This window comes from Abramis brama, assembly GCF_963993115.1.
Source record: "Abramis brama genome assembly, chromosome: 7".
Classification (NCBI taxonomy): domain Eukaryota; kingdom Metazoa; phylum Chordata; class Actinopteri; order Cypriniformes; family Leuciscidae; genus Abramis; species Abramis brama.
In genome coordinates this window covers 11338625-11353136 of record NC_139969.1, presented here as the reverse complement: position 1 = coordinate 11353136, position 14512 = coordinate 11338625, and the positions used below count along the sequence as shown (strand labels likewise).

Here is a 14512-nt window from a genome sequence, read left to right as displayed (position 1 = left end):
CATCTCTTTTTGGCTCATCACCAAACTCGTCACAATTAGGCTATTTCATTATCATCTTGCTTTCTTTTTAATGGTGGTGCATGTACAATTAATTTTAATTTTTCTCTTTATAACATTATACTTCAAAGGTTTCTAATATTGATAGAAAATACAAGTTGAATATTATGCAGCCAGGATTTTCCCATAGAATGGATAGACTGGTGCATGTTTACCATACCACAAAAGATACTGTATTTCTAATTAAAAATACTATATCAGATGACGAGTCAAAGATGATTTCAAATGCATAATTATTTTGACTCAAAACACTGAACCCCTTAGACTAGAAAAGATCCCTTTTGAAAACTCAAGCTGTCAAGCTCAAGGTCACTTCATCATTATGTCCCTCCCAACAACCATCTGCAAATCTTGTTTAGAGTCTGAACAAATTCCTTTCCCAGTTTAAGCACCAGTTAGATTAATTTGCAGGCAGACTATCTGCAGCCTTGAAGCTATCGGTTATTAGTTGGAAACATCTCAACTCTTGTGATGTGTGGCAGCAGTGCGAGTTCACGGGAGAATGATCAAGCAGACTCAGAGACATAACATTCTAAAGTTTATTAAGGAAGAAGGATCATATTTATACACAAAATAAAGCAGAACCGTCCACGATGTACAGGCAATCCAATCATAGTACTTCAAAGACTATTCATTCCTTTAAGAACAGGTTAGACGCATTTTGCCTGTCAAAAGATGTTATGTATAACTATAAAGCTTGTTATTAACTAATGTAATTAATTTATGTAATTTACTTATGACTGTTAGAAAAACTTCAATTATGCAAATTTTATAAATTTAAAATTTTATGATTTTTTATAAAATGTTAAAATGTGAAAAATGTTATATATATATATATATATATATATATATATATATATATATATATATATATATATATATATATATATATATATATATATATATATATATTTGTTTGTGTTTTTAGAGTCTGGAATAGAGGATTGTATATCCTGTACCAGAAATCTTTTCAATAAATTTCAGTAAAGATCAACCCCTACCATATGTGGCATATTAAGAAATACAAAGTTCTGTCATGAAACTCTATGGTGCAGGCTGATAGGTCCTTAAATGTACAATATGTAATTTTTTTCACCGCTAGGGGTCGCTAACCTCTTACAATAACAAAGGCGTAGTTTGATGATGCAACATTTGCTAAGAATTATGGATCTTGTCGTCAACGTCAAGCCGACCGATCTAATAATGTTTATGGATGAGTAAATACATCAATGTTTTTATCATGACTGTGATATGAAGCAGGTCGGGATTGCTAAGAGACAGCTATCAGCTCCACACGCGACGCGAGTCCCGCGGATATAAAAGGAATATGGACATTTCCTTCTAACGAACTACACGCAAGTGCAGAATTACTACTCACAGGTCAGTTTATTAGACAAATTAAACTTGTGAGGTAACGCAGCGCTGTTTCACTTGGTCTAACATTACACTATCACACTAAACTGCATTTGAATGTGTTGAAATTTATGTTATTCTATGTGTTAGTTTGTAACTATGAGACTAGCAGCTAGATCAACATTAGAATAACATACAGATCATATTCTAACATTTTATCATTGTTGAACTATATAACATTGATTAGTTTTATGTAAATGTGCTCACGTTTAATAAAGTACATGTAGGAGCGGTCGAAGTCTCGGACGTGGAGCTCTCGGCATCTCGAAAATACCGCGCTGATATTGATTCTCGTTTTAGTGCTCCTTTTTTATAAAAAGTCTGCTTGCCATGGTCCATAATGTTTGAACGAAACAACAACAGCGTGCAGATAGACATTACGAACTACACAGTTGTCCACGTCTGTCGCCTTGGTTACTATCAGAGGGCTCTGGTTACTATGGCAGTACGAGCGGAAACCAGGGAGAACGCGGATATGACGCCATTGACGGCGACAAAAAGGAAATAAAGAAACGTGCCATGTCTTCGAATTAAATTACAAATTTCTCCTTGTTTGAAAGTTGTTGAAAACAGTCGGGATAATGTAAGTACACAACTAAAAAATATATATAACATAGATATAGTGATTATAGTGGTTTTTGCTATTTTTAAAGTTTTTTGTTTTTTGCTATTTGTACCTTTAACTCAATTTGTTAGCAATCACATCGTTGTCTGCATAGCGCACCTGATTGGTTGCTGTGGCATCAGCAGCCAATGAGCTTGCTGCTCAACATTCAAATACTTGGCATTGTTTGCCATTAGCTGTCTGCAGTGCTCTTTCAGAAATCCTCCACCTTCCCCAGCGCCACCTGTATAGATCTGCTACTGGGTTATTCATGCATGTTATACTCTGAACGTGAAATATCAGCAATGTCTGTGAACGTATCGGCAGTAGCAAGTCTCTGTATTTGCTCAGCAGCAAAAATCAACAACAGCAGCATAGCAGATCTATTCTGCCAAGACCAAATAAATTAACATTGCCATATCCAATTACCATGCCAGCCTCTCTGAGAGTTGTCATACTCATGACAGAAATATATTAACAAGTAAGAGAGGTCAGATGTTCAAATGTACGCGTCTTGAGTTTCCGATTGTGAATGTACAAGTGTGTCCAAGGCCTAGTTCTTGTTTTGTCTGGGTGTGTCCATGATGTGCACATAACGTAATAGAAAGAAGTTACACAAGGTCAGTCTTACAAGAACAGCCAAAAGTGGAGCCTAAAAAATAAGAAAATATCAACAGCACCCTAACCATTTTCTCCACAACTGACAGCTTTTTCTTAAACCCAAGCAAACGGCATTTTCACATTACTAAAAAAAAAAATCCGATCAATGGCAGATAGAGCAGATATTTTGGATTCAAACCACCAACTCCAGTGAATGCTTTTTTTGTGTGTGAATGTAATGCATATTTTCTACACCACTAAATTGTGTAAGTTTGACTCGGGAGGAACTACCTGTTTGTCCAAATGATGGAAGGTGAATTGGATAACATGCTCTTCACATTTTGCTAATTCAATAGGTGTCGCTAATGGTGTAGAAATTACACACTGCACTTTCAAGGGTGCATATGTTCAGAATTATCAGCTCATTTACTACCTGCCCTATAAAGCTCATGCTTTTGTTAGTCTTTGAAGGTTGGAATGGAGATTTGTCAGTGAATGGAAAATTTGAATCAGACATTGTTTTGTATCAGGTTTTTAACGTTTAGCTTTGAGGCATTTAATCATTGATCTCTGCATAAGGAGGTTGGGAACCATTTCTACAAGAGGAGCGATAAATGGCATCACATAATCCTTAAAAATGCCGCCACCACCATTACGTAAGCGTTCCTTTTCATCATTTAACTTCTTAATTTCTTCTTCAAGATTTGTAGCTCTCTCCTTAAAGCCTTTGTTTAGCATCTTCTCCTGCTCCTGCAGTTTGCTGTCAATGGCTCTGTCCATCTCCTGGTGCTGCTGCTCCAGCTCCTTCTTGAACTTCTCCTCCATCTGCTTCGCCCTATCCTCATGTCGCTCATTCTCTGCCGCAAACATTCGTTCACTCTCAATTCGTTTCTCCTCTTCCTCTTTACATTTCTGTTTCAACAGAGCCGCGTTCTCCTTCTCCTCTGAACATTCAGTCAAGACAGAGACAGACAGACAGAGATAAATGATGTGATAAATTAACCTCAACCTCAAATCTCCTTTTCCTCAAAAAGCCACTGATGTTGTGTTTTACTTAAAATAAATTACCTTTAATTTGTCTCTCATTTTCAGTGAGTTTTGTGTCTGTGTAGAGGATGGCGCTTGTTTCAGGTCCCCGCTCTTTCAAAAACTTATTCAGCACAGCCTCAGCCTGCATATAAACATATATTTTAAAACCAGTGGTTTTTATATCCAGTCCTGGGAACCCACTGGATTGGATCATGAATGCATTTAATGAAGATTCAAATGCAAATGTGTTTTTCTTAACTACATTTTTCAGTTATACAAGTAATATTTAATGAGGTTACACTGCTAATAATCATATCCGTCACGATTGAGTCTGTATGTTTTTTCTGATTTCACAACAGACACTGCACTTGTTTAGCAATTTAATCAGAAAAATGTGATTATTACGTTTAGATTATACTTGGGATCTCGTTTTTCTCACATTTTCTTTACTTTTGCATCCTTTACTGAGGGGTTTGTAAAGAAAAGAAATGCAAGAAAAAAGGAAAGCACTTTGAATTATCTGTTGATGTTTTTAAAATTTGGTAAACGTCATGAAATACATAATACTTGATTTGCATTTTGCTTATAAAGCATAATCAGATTTCTATCCATCCATAATGGAGAATAATTGGAATGACAGTGTAAACAGAATACAGAGATTATGCGGATACAAAACATGTTAATGCAAGATGTAAAGAGAGCCCTATTATACAAATACATTCACTCAATGGCACTAAGGTGTAGATACACAAATGCCTACACTCACAAATACACACTGAAAGTGTTCTCACCCTTACACCTTTGTTGGGTCCGCTGCGGTACTGTTCAACGATGGCGTCTCGGTCTCTGCAGTAGAGCTCATATCCTCCAGACTGACTGTACTCCCCATTCTGCAGCCGTTTATTCATGTCAGCGAACAGATTATTAAGCAGATCTTTGCACTTTCTTTCCGATGTCATCATATTTTCTTCCAGCAAGTTTACATAGTACATGCTTACAGCTTCCTATAAACATATAAAAACAGAAATAAAATCTCAAACATGCATAAATACACTAGTACAAAGACTGAATGTATTGGACACTGTGTTTGTGCGTTGTTGTGTGAATTAGCTGTGTGGTCACCAAATATTAACAAAACAATCTCCAACCTGACAGTAGTACTCGGAAAAAGCTAGCATTACCATTCATTTGAATGCCACATGAATTTTCCAGATACACTGATGAGCCAAAGCATTATGACCAGTCACAGGTGAAGCGGATATCGTTGATCATCTCCTAACAAGGCCACATATTAAGGTCTGGGTAGATTATTATATTAATGCTGTTCGGGGTCTTTTTTGGAGCCCAAATGACGTTTGCTGAATTAAAAAAAAAAAAAAGATCTTTTTCCAAATGGCATGAAACTTTGTACAGTTGTCAACACTTTCTAGATCTACAAATTTATGTTAGTGTGGGAAGAAAGTCACACTTGTGCTGTTTGGGGTCTTCAGAGACCCCAGGCAACAAAATCTAATTTTATAACAAAATAATTGTTGTTGTTGTTTTTTAAACAAATGTAATTTTACTCTACACATTTGTGCATTTTTTGGAGGATTAAATTTTTTTATTTATATAAATAAATATAAAAAATATTTGTTTACGCAAAAACAGCTTTTTATGTAAAATTCACTTTATAAAAGACCCACATTTTTATTCATGGGGATAACATGGATAATTTGACATGGTATAGTGTAAGATTTTTGCCCATCCTTTGGAAAATGCAGTTTTAAAAGTTTTTCACTTTAACCAGTTGATAGCTGCAGAGCTCCACTATTTGCTATTTGACTGACTGAAAGACATCTTTTCACAAGTTTTTCCAGTTGTATTCATATCTACATATTATGAAATCAAAATTATAACAATAAAAATGACTTTTAATCAAGGTTTAGCTTGGCAAAGACCCGCGCGGTCAGACACGCTTAGAAAATGGACAATTAATCTTCAAAATCAGAAACAACACAGAACACACAGAGACAGAAATGAAGTGGCACACTTTAAATTCTTAGAATTATATGAAAAAACAATGTTTGAAATAAATGATAAACTCTAAAGACTCCAACTTTTCTCTTTGTAACATCTTGTTCAGGTTTGATTCTAATCATAATGTAGCATTATTAGTTTTTTTTCCAGTACAAAAAATGCTAAACTTTGACAAAAAGTAATTTTTATTATTATAATTGTGATTTCATAAGATATGAATCCAAATGGAAAAACTTGTGGAAAGATGTCTTACTCAAATAGCAAATAGTGGATCTCTGTAGCCATCTACTGGTTAAAGTGATAATTCTTACTTTTAAAACTGATTTAAAGATAGGTAAAAATCTTACACTAAACCATGTCAAATTATCCATGTTACCCCCATGAATGAAATTTAGAAATGTGGGTACAGCAGAAAATCTTTTTTAGAAATTTTATTTATAATTTAGAAAATATTTTATAAAGTGAATTGTACATAATTTTATTTAATAAAAACCTATTTAAAAATATGTATGTATGTATGTATGTATGTATGTATTTATTTATTTATTTATTTATTTATATAAATTTAAAATATATAATAAATAAAAATACACAAATGTGGAGTAAAAACATTAATAAACTGAGTAAAAAAAAAAAAAAAAAGTTTTTATTTTTGTTACAAAATTCCATTTTGTTGCCTGGGGTCTCTGGAGACCCCAAACAGCCCGGGTGTAAACCGCAAACGAACATCCCACAAGGGTTAAGCAAACAATCAGTTCTCGTAATCTATGTATTGGATGCAGGAGAAATGAGCAGGAATAAAGATCTGTGCGACTTTGACAAGGGCCAAGTTGTTATGGCAAGGTGACTGGGTCAGAGTATCTCTGAAAGGCAAGGCTTGTGGTTTGCTTGCAGTCAACAGTGCTAAGGATTGATCAACAGTGGTCTGGGGAGGGACAAACCACAGTGACAGGGTGTTGGGCACCCAAGGTACATCGATGCACAAGTGCAAAAAAAAAAGCTCTGGTCTGAGCCAACAGAAGGTCTTCTGTGGCACAAATCACAAAAAAAATGTAATGATAGTTATGGGAGGTAAGGGAGGTATGTGTCACAACACACAGTGCACTCTGCTGTATATGGGGCTGTGTAGACGCAGACCAATCAGAGTGCCTATGATGACCCCTGTCCATCGTTGAAATCGCCCTACAATGGGCACACAGGCGTCAGACCTGGCCGGGACAGCGAATCCCTTTTTGTTTTATATCACGTTGACGGCTGCGTAAGTTTGCACAGTTTACCTGTGGAAGTGATGGACCAGGATGTACTGTGGGACAATGACAAGCCAGTGGAGGGAGTGTGATGCTCTCTAGGCCAGTGGTTCTCAAACCTGTCCTGGAGGACCCCCAACACTGCACGTTTTCTTTCTCAATCAAACACACCTGATTCAACTCATCAGCTCATTAACCCATGTGATAATGAGCTGATGAGTTGAATCAGGTGTGTTTGATTAGGGAGAGAAATAAAATGTGCAGTGTTGGGGGTCCTCCAGGACAGGTTTGAGAACCACTGCTCTAGGCAATATTCTGCTAGGAAACTCTGGGTCCAGCCATTCATGTGGACGTAAATTCGACACATGCCACCTAAACAATGTTGCACACCAGGTACCCCTTCATGACAATGGTGTTCCATCTTTCAGCAGGATAATGCACAGTGCCAAACAGCACACATTGCTCAGGAATGGTTTGAGGAACATGAAGAGTTTAAGGTGTTGCCCTGGCCTCTAAATTCCCCAGATCTAAATCAGATTGAGTATCTGTGTGCTGCACCAACAAGTTCAATCTATGGCAGATTCACCTCGCAACCTACAGGACATGTGGTGCCAGATAGCACAAGACACCTTCAGGGGTCATGTAGAGTCCATGAGTTGGTGGGTCAGTGCTGTTTTGGCAGCACATGGAGGAACATATTAGGCAGGTGGTCATAAAGCTTTAGCTCATCGCTGTATATGCTAGTATGCATAGTGTGCAAGTATGAGTGTGTCTTCCATATTTAAAGCTCACCTCCAGTTTTTCCAGGTATTCCCCCTTTTCATCTTTGAATGAGCATTTCATGAACTCAGAAGTGGCCAGACTGCTGAATTTCTGGTGCTCACAGCTAAGATCATCTATACTGATTGGGAATGTACTCTTCACCTGTAAAAACATAATGTTTGTTTACTTGAATGTACACTGCATTCAGTGAAGATTTGAGCCTAAATCAGTGGTTCAGCTTTCAAAGACATATTTAAAATGTATACAAAGTTTGGTGTTCTGACTTTGGATAGGATTATTAATCTGTATAAAAACACAGATATGTACAGTGAAGGATAAAACAAAAGTGATTTTGAACATCTCAAACACAATGTGCATGTCTTACCTTTTCCATCCCACTCTGATAGACTTTCAAAGCTTCTTGAACAGCTGCCTGGTTCTCTAGATTCGCGAGAGCAACCACTGCATTGTCCAGACAGGGCACCTTCCCACTGCTAATAGCATCCACATAAATCTCAACCAGGTGCCCGAGCACTGACAACACACACAAACAATTATAGAGAACAGCATTTTAATAGTAAATGCTCCATAGTTTTTGATGATCATTTGGTAATACACTCACATTTGCCAGTAACTCTGTGCCCTCCTTTCAGTGTTTTCACAGCACTATTGAAAAAAATGTGGTCATAGAAATGACCTGTGACCTCCAGAAATGCTTGAGCAAGGTCCTGCTCTTGTAAGCTCTCTAGGTGTATCATGTCTTTCTGCGAGGTAACAGGAAGTGGGAACACAAAACACTTCCGGCTAGGGAAATAACGCCGGATACATTCACGAGGCAGATTGTAGTCACTCTTTTTCTTACCTACACCTAAAAAGGTAATTCGTGAGAAATAAACATTTTCCCAAATCAGTGGCATTTCATTTCAGTTTTTCAGGCATTGATAATTTAAACAAAAATAAAAGATAAAAAAAATGTATTGCAGTATCGGTAACAATTATTCAACATTAGGCCGTGTGTGCAGACAAATATGTGGTCAAGTCAGAAAATGAATTGTTCCAGTTTAGAAAATAGTCTAGATGGCATTCATCAATGGTTATTTCAATGACCTCCCAGAATAAGTGTCAAGGGTTGTAAATGTAATTCTGTCTAAAATACCTTTCTTCAGCTGGAGGGCAAACTCAAGGTACTCATCCTCTGTTGCTTTCTTTCCATCAATTACCAGTTCCAAGGTGAAATCTCTAACTACCCAGATGAATGATGGGAAAAACTGCACAAACTGAAAATCCTCATCTTCCTCCTCTTCTGCTGCTTTTGCCGATCTGATCTTGATCTGCTCGGTGAGCTCAGTAACGTAGCTGCAGCACATTGAGAAATAAATAACAGCATCCTGCAAAGGTTGTATTAATGAAAGAGGGTCTTATATGTGGAAGTTAAAGGATACTGCAGATTTTCCACTGCACCGTTATCGATGGTGCCACGGCTGTTGTACACTAAAGTGCTGCTGAGCAGAACAGCCAGAGAAAAAATCCAGCCGTCATTCTTAGAGTCTCCCTGAAACACACGGATCAGTGTTTTTAGATCAAAAAAAGTTTCATTCAGAGCGCCATTCAATGCATTACTGTACCTTCTCAGGAAACAAATGGCAACTGATATGGGGAAATTAGTATTAGTAGTTAGTGATGTGCTCACCTTCTTCACATCACCCAGTCCCTCTGTGTCCAGCAGCACCAGGGTGTGTCCTTCTTTTTTGGGGTGAGGAACACACCACATCCAGATGCCTTTGGTCTTTGACTCAACCGTGTTGCCGAGAGCAAAGCCTGAGTCAATCATATTATTATTATTATTATTATTAGTAGTAGTATTATTAGTATTATTATTATTATAATAATTATTATTTAAAAAATTCAAACACTTGATGCAGTTATACTGTTTTCAGATATTGACATACACACAATCAGATTCTGTACTCATTATCATACTAGTATGTATTGCACTTGAGATACTTTCAGCAGTTTCTCTCACCTGACTGTTGTCCTGCCAGGCGGTTCATAAGGTAGGACTTCCCCGTACGGTAGAGTCCCACCACAGACACCACCACCACCGGCTCATTTATCCCATCCAGAATGTCTTTGGCATCTTTCCTAACACACAGCTTCCCATTTTCATCATTTTCGATGAGACACGCTGGAGCTGGCATATACTTACTACAAGACATGTTCCTAAGTAAAAACCATATACACAATTGAAAAAAGACCCACACTTACCATACAGTGCACCACTGTTTGAATTTAAGCATAGCTGTGATAAACTGTGGCCAGGCCCAGGCTGCATCATGGTATTGCAACTCTTGCTCATGTTATATTTCTTTATTATTGATTACCTTATTGACATTCAAGTGAAGTCACAAATTTAAAGAGTTTAAAGTCTGTGTTGGATGTCTATAAATTTGCTGCTATATTGAAGAGAAATAAAATAACTTTAGGCCTGCATAAAATTTTAAAACAACTGCAACTATATTATGTTTTATCAACAAAGATCGGGAGGAGCACTTTCAGATAATTAAATCTAATTAGACACGAGTGGACCACACTCTGTTAATCAACCCAATCAACGAGGTAAGAGGTATAGCCTATATAGGCTACTGCAAACTTACCTCCGTTCGTTGACAGTTTAACAGCATCCCTCCACCACCCCATCGCCTCACTTCTAGTCCTAAATACTCTTACAACAACGGGGGAGTGCTCTGGGTTCGGGCAAAATTTCCGCGCTCGGAGCCCTCCCCCGGACAGCACGCCAAATAGGCTACGCATAATCTTTACTCTGTTTAATTGATGTAAGGGTGAACTCGTGAAACAATTAAGAGACACAGGCTCTGTAGAATAATTAAACACGTGCATGATTATTAATTTATTTAGACATTTGTTTTTTTTCCACAGTCATAGTTATTAATTTGTTTTTGTTTTTGTTATGGAAGTCTTTTCCATCACTAAGTTACATTTCAGCTCTAATAGTGTCATTTTTCTGCAGTGGAATAACTGGAGAATATGTGCAGTGCTGCAGTGCTGGGCAGCAGTTAAAGCAACTCTGTACTGCTCCCTGGCTACCAGTAAGGGTAAAATCTTTCCGTGGCAGGGGCAGCTGCGGCCACCGGCGCCTGTCACTCGACCTGTCACAGGTAGGGTTGCCAACCGTTCCGTGTAATACGGAATCGTTCCGTATTTGACACATAAAAGTCTTGTTCCGTATTGAACTGATACGGAACGCACTTTGTTCCGTATTTTTGAGAATCAATTCAGTGCAAATCCATGACAGACACATATAGCTTCTAATATATGTCAGACTATGAACGAAGACATTTGTAGGCGATAAGAAAAAAAAAACCCGACGGTGCGGTAGATAATAATTTCTCCCCCTGTTTGTCTATGATCAGCGTAGCGTTTTTAACATCTTGGAACATCATCAGAGAATGCCCTTTTAATTGGTCGGCAACCCTACCTGTCACCGCTATATGCGCCAGCACTTTTTCTTTTCAAAACAGAGACATATAGGCTATAGTTTTCATTAGAAAATTTTAATTTAAGGACGTGGTGGATCAGGAAGTGTCCGTCCGAGCTCACAACAGTTTTTGCGTGGGAATGCAAATATCTTTTGCTATAGGGAACGCAAAGTTTCTCTGGGGTTAGAAACTTCTCCCATCCCAAAATTTCCCACCACCCTTCAGGGGCTCCGTAGTTATTGGCTTATTCTTTCAAAAAATAAATATTTCTAAAAGAGAAATTTGCACACACAAAAAATAAATAAAAAAAATTCAAACAACTAAATTAAAAATATTTGGTGTTTCTTCAGTTTTTGCCTCTATGTCCCAGTGACTGTATTTTATTCAAACTGATTGCAGTTTTTTTTCTCCTTTTTGTTATATAAAATAATTTTAAAACATCCCTATAAACTTTTTTTATTTTTTATTTTTATGAATAGATTTTAATGGCTAAGCCCGTGCACTTTCAGTCTTAAAATAAATCAATCAGTCTTGAAATATGAAAAGCATTTTACAAACATATAAATGACAAAAATTAGATTAGGCCTATATGTTTATGTGAGTTAGAAATCCAGACGTTTATATGCAGTAGCCAAGTTGAAGAAACACCCTGTGTCTGCTAAAGTATAAAAATAAAAAAAATATAAAAAAAAGAGAACTTACCGCTTTGTGTCTCAGATGGTTCTGACTGAACTTCAAGCAGTGTGCATAATAGCCTATTTATGGGTGGTGATTGCGGTGGTCCTCTCCGTCTCAAAAGTGCCATGCCTCCCAGATCTGAGGGGAATTTCCAGGAAATCATGTTGCTGCATTCCTGCGGCGTGAATGAGACTTGGGGCTATTAAGTTGGTCGTATATTGATTTAAATATGGATAACGTTTTGTCTAGCTGTTTTAAATTGTAACAATGAATTATACTAAGTAAGATTATTTAACGTTTGTTAACATGTTTATACATTGTATTTTATATTATAGCCAACAACAGCAGATAGGAGGCGAGATTGTGAGCTCGTGATCAGTAGGCCTATTGCAGCGCCAAGAAGTCTGGACTTTTCCCAATGATTTTACCTGTTTTCCACGTCTTTTGATTTCAATTTCACTTTCATTTGTTTGCAGTCACGTGATTTACTAGAATAGAAGCAATTTATTACAGTTATTTATTTTGTTAGGACCATATGCATAAAAAGAAGTGGGCTCAATGCAAACCAAATTTATCACATTTTAAAAATGACTATAAATTATATGTAAATATTTTGGAACTAACAAAAAAGAAAAACACTTGTGATTCTTATGTTCCAACAGAATATTGTAAGGGATATGCTGCAAAACCACATATATAAATAGCATAATATTAGCATATGTATAATTAATTAAAAATAGCAATGTATTTTTAATCATATACTGTATGTCATAAATGTCCTTCATACAACTAAAGCCATATAGATTTTCATGATGTAAAACAGGAAAATAATGCTAATTTAATATGAATGTCCAGCATATCTCTTACGACGTGCAAAACACAGTGCAGTTTACCTGTACTTCACTCATGCTCTTATCTTGTCCTAGGTGGAGCCCTATGCCTATAGTCAATCATGCTTATAGCCTACTACTGTATAATCAACCTTAGATGAAACACAACATTTAAATTACACACACAAGCACACATTTTAATTACAAAATTATTTATTATTAGTATATTCTACAAGATAGTTGCATATTTCACATATTAATAGTTTTCATTTTAAATCCTGCATCACCAGATTTCATTTTCATTTGTTACAATTTTTCTAAACTTTATCACAGTATAAAAATGTGTATAAAAATAGTTCTATTCTTAACCTACAAACATAAAACTTTCCTAAATATCGAAGTGATTCTTATGCATATCACCACCAGAGTTCATGTCACATATACAAAAATATATTCCAGCCAATTTTCAACATTTTAATCACTGTTCTAGAAACATAGTTGACTCAACTTTGTTCATTTGCAATAATATGTTATGATTTGTTCACCAACAACAGGCCCAATGTCATGTCAACTGCTCTTTCAAATCCTCTAATGAACAGTCCTCATAAAGGTCAGGTTTGACAGGACATCCTCATACCAGCTTCTGCAATGCATTTCCAAATTTGCCAACTGCATATAAGTGATGTTGGTCATCAAAACATGAAATCTGTATGAAACACATATAAACAAATGACACAAAATGTGTATAAATCCTATATATGACTTTAATTTGACTATGATTCAATATAAGAACTTTAAATGATTTGTATATGAATATCAGTTATTTTCTACTAATACCATACACACCATTGCATACTTTTGTCATGTAAAACTCATATAAGACTTTTTACAGTATTCATATATAACGCAAAAATCCCCTAAGTTGTTTGTGCGCTACTTAGTATGAAAGTGTCCATAATCGGTCTGATTTTGTATAGGACATGTATTGGGCTTACATGAAACACAGAAGGTAATTCTGGATGATTTAAGTAAGGAAGATATGCGGGGGTTTTTTTTCATATGGTAAGAAATTAAATTGTATCTTTTTGGCTGAGCCCTGGCTTGAGCTCGATCTGCCAGAATAAGAAAATATTTGGCTGAGATCTCTGGTTGGGTTTTGGTAAAGAGTAAATAAAAGATCTCTGGCATGAATGTGCTCTACTGTAAAATAGCCGTGTAAGATGTGGTGTTAATTGGTTCATATTTTATAATTATAAGGTTAATTTTGTCAAAAAGAATAAAATGAAACCTGTTTATTATAGGCCTAGTTAAAAAATACCTATATTTATTCAAATAGTACACTTTTACACATAAGGAGGCAGGTTTTAAAGGAAAGAAGACTTGATTATTCTTTTAATCATTCTGGCAAGATTATTTTAATGGGCAGTTAAGGAGGTGACAATGTGCAGAATGAAAACAAAAAACAATGAGATATTTACAAAATGATTGAAGACAAAGACAAATGGTTCAGTCTGCAGCATCATAAAAGACAAAAGATTGAATGGGACTGAATGAGTACTTTGTGGTTATCCAAATGGTAATCAATATGCCACAAAAAAAAAGTTTTGGTGAATTGATTACCATTTGTATAACGACAATTTTACTACAAAAACCCATGGTTAAACTTAGTCGATAAACTTTTTAAATATAGATATTTTTCTTACACAAATGCATCGCTTCAGAAGGCCTTTATTAACCTTAATTAAGCCTTGTGGAGTACTTTTATTATGGATGGAT

At 36.2% G+C, this 14512-nt stretch overlaps 1 protein-coding gene across 1 annotated transcript; it reads right to left on the bottom strand.

Annotated features, from left to right (window-relative positions):
- Positions 1-2136: 2136 nt before the first annotated feature.
- LOC311087488 (guanylate-binding protein 1-like) lies at positions 2137-12009 on the bottom strand. Its single transcript, XM_084120821.1, has 11 exons — positions 11931-12009; positions 9755-9951; positions 9422-9549; positions 9174-9283; positions 8888-9087; positions 8354-8599; positions 8117-8265; positions 7762-7893; positions 4495-4707; positions 3743-3845; positions 2137-3618 (listed from the first exon to the last, which is right to left on the bottom strand). Exons 2-11 carry the CDS (start codon positions 9945-9947, stop codon positions 3209-3211), a joined length of 1884 nt encoding a protein of 627 aa, XP_083976947.1. The 5' UTR covers positions 9948-9951; positions 11931-12009; the 3' UTR covers positions 2137-3208.
- Positions 12010-14512: the final 2503 nt, after the last annotated feature.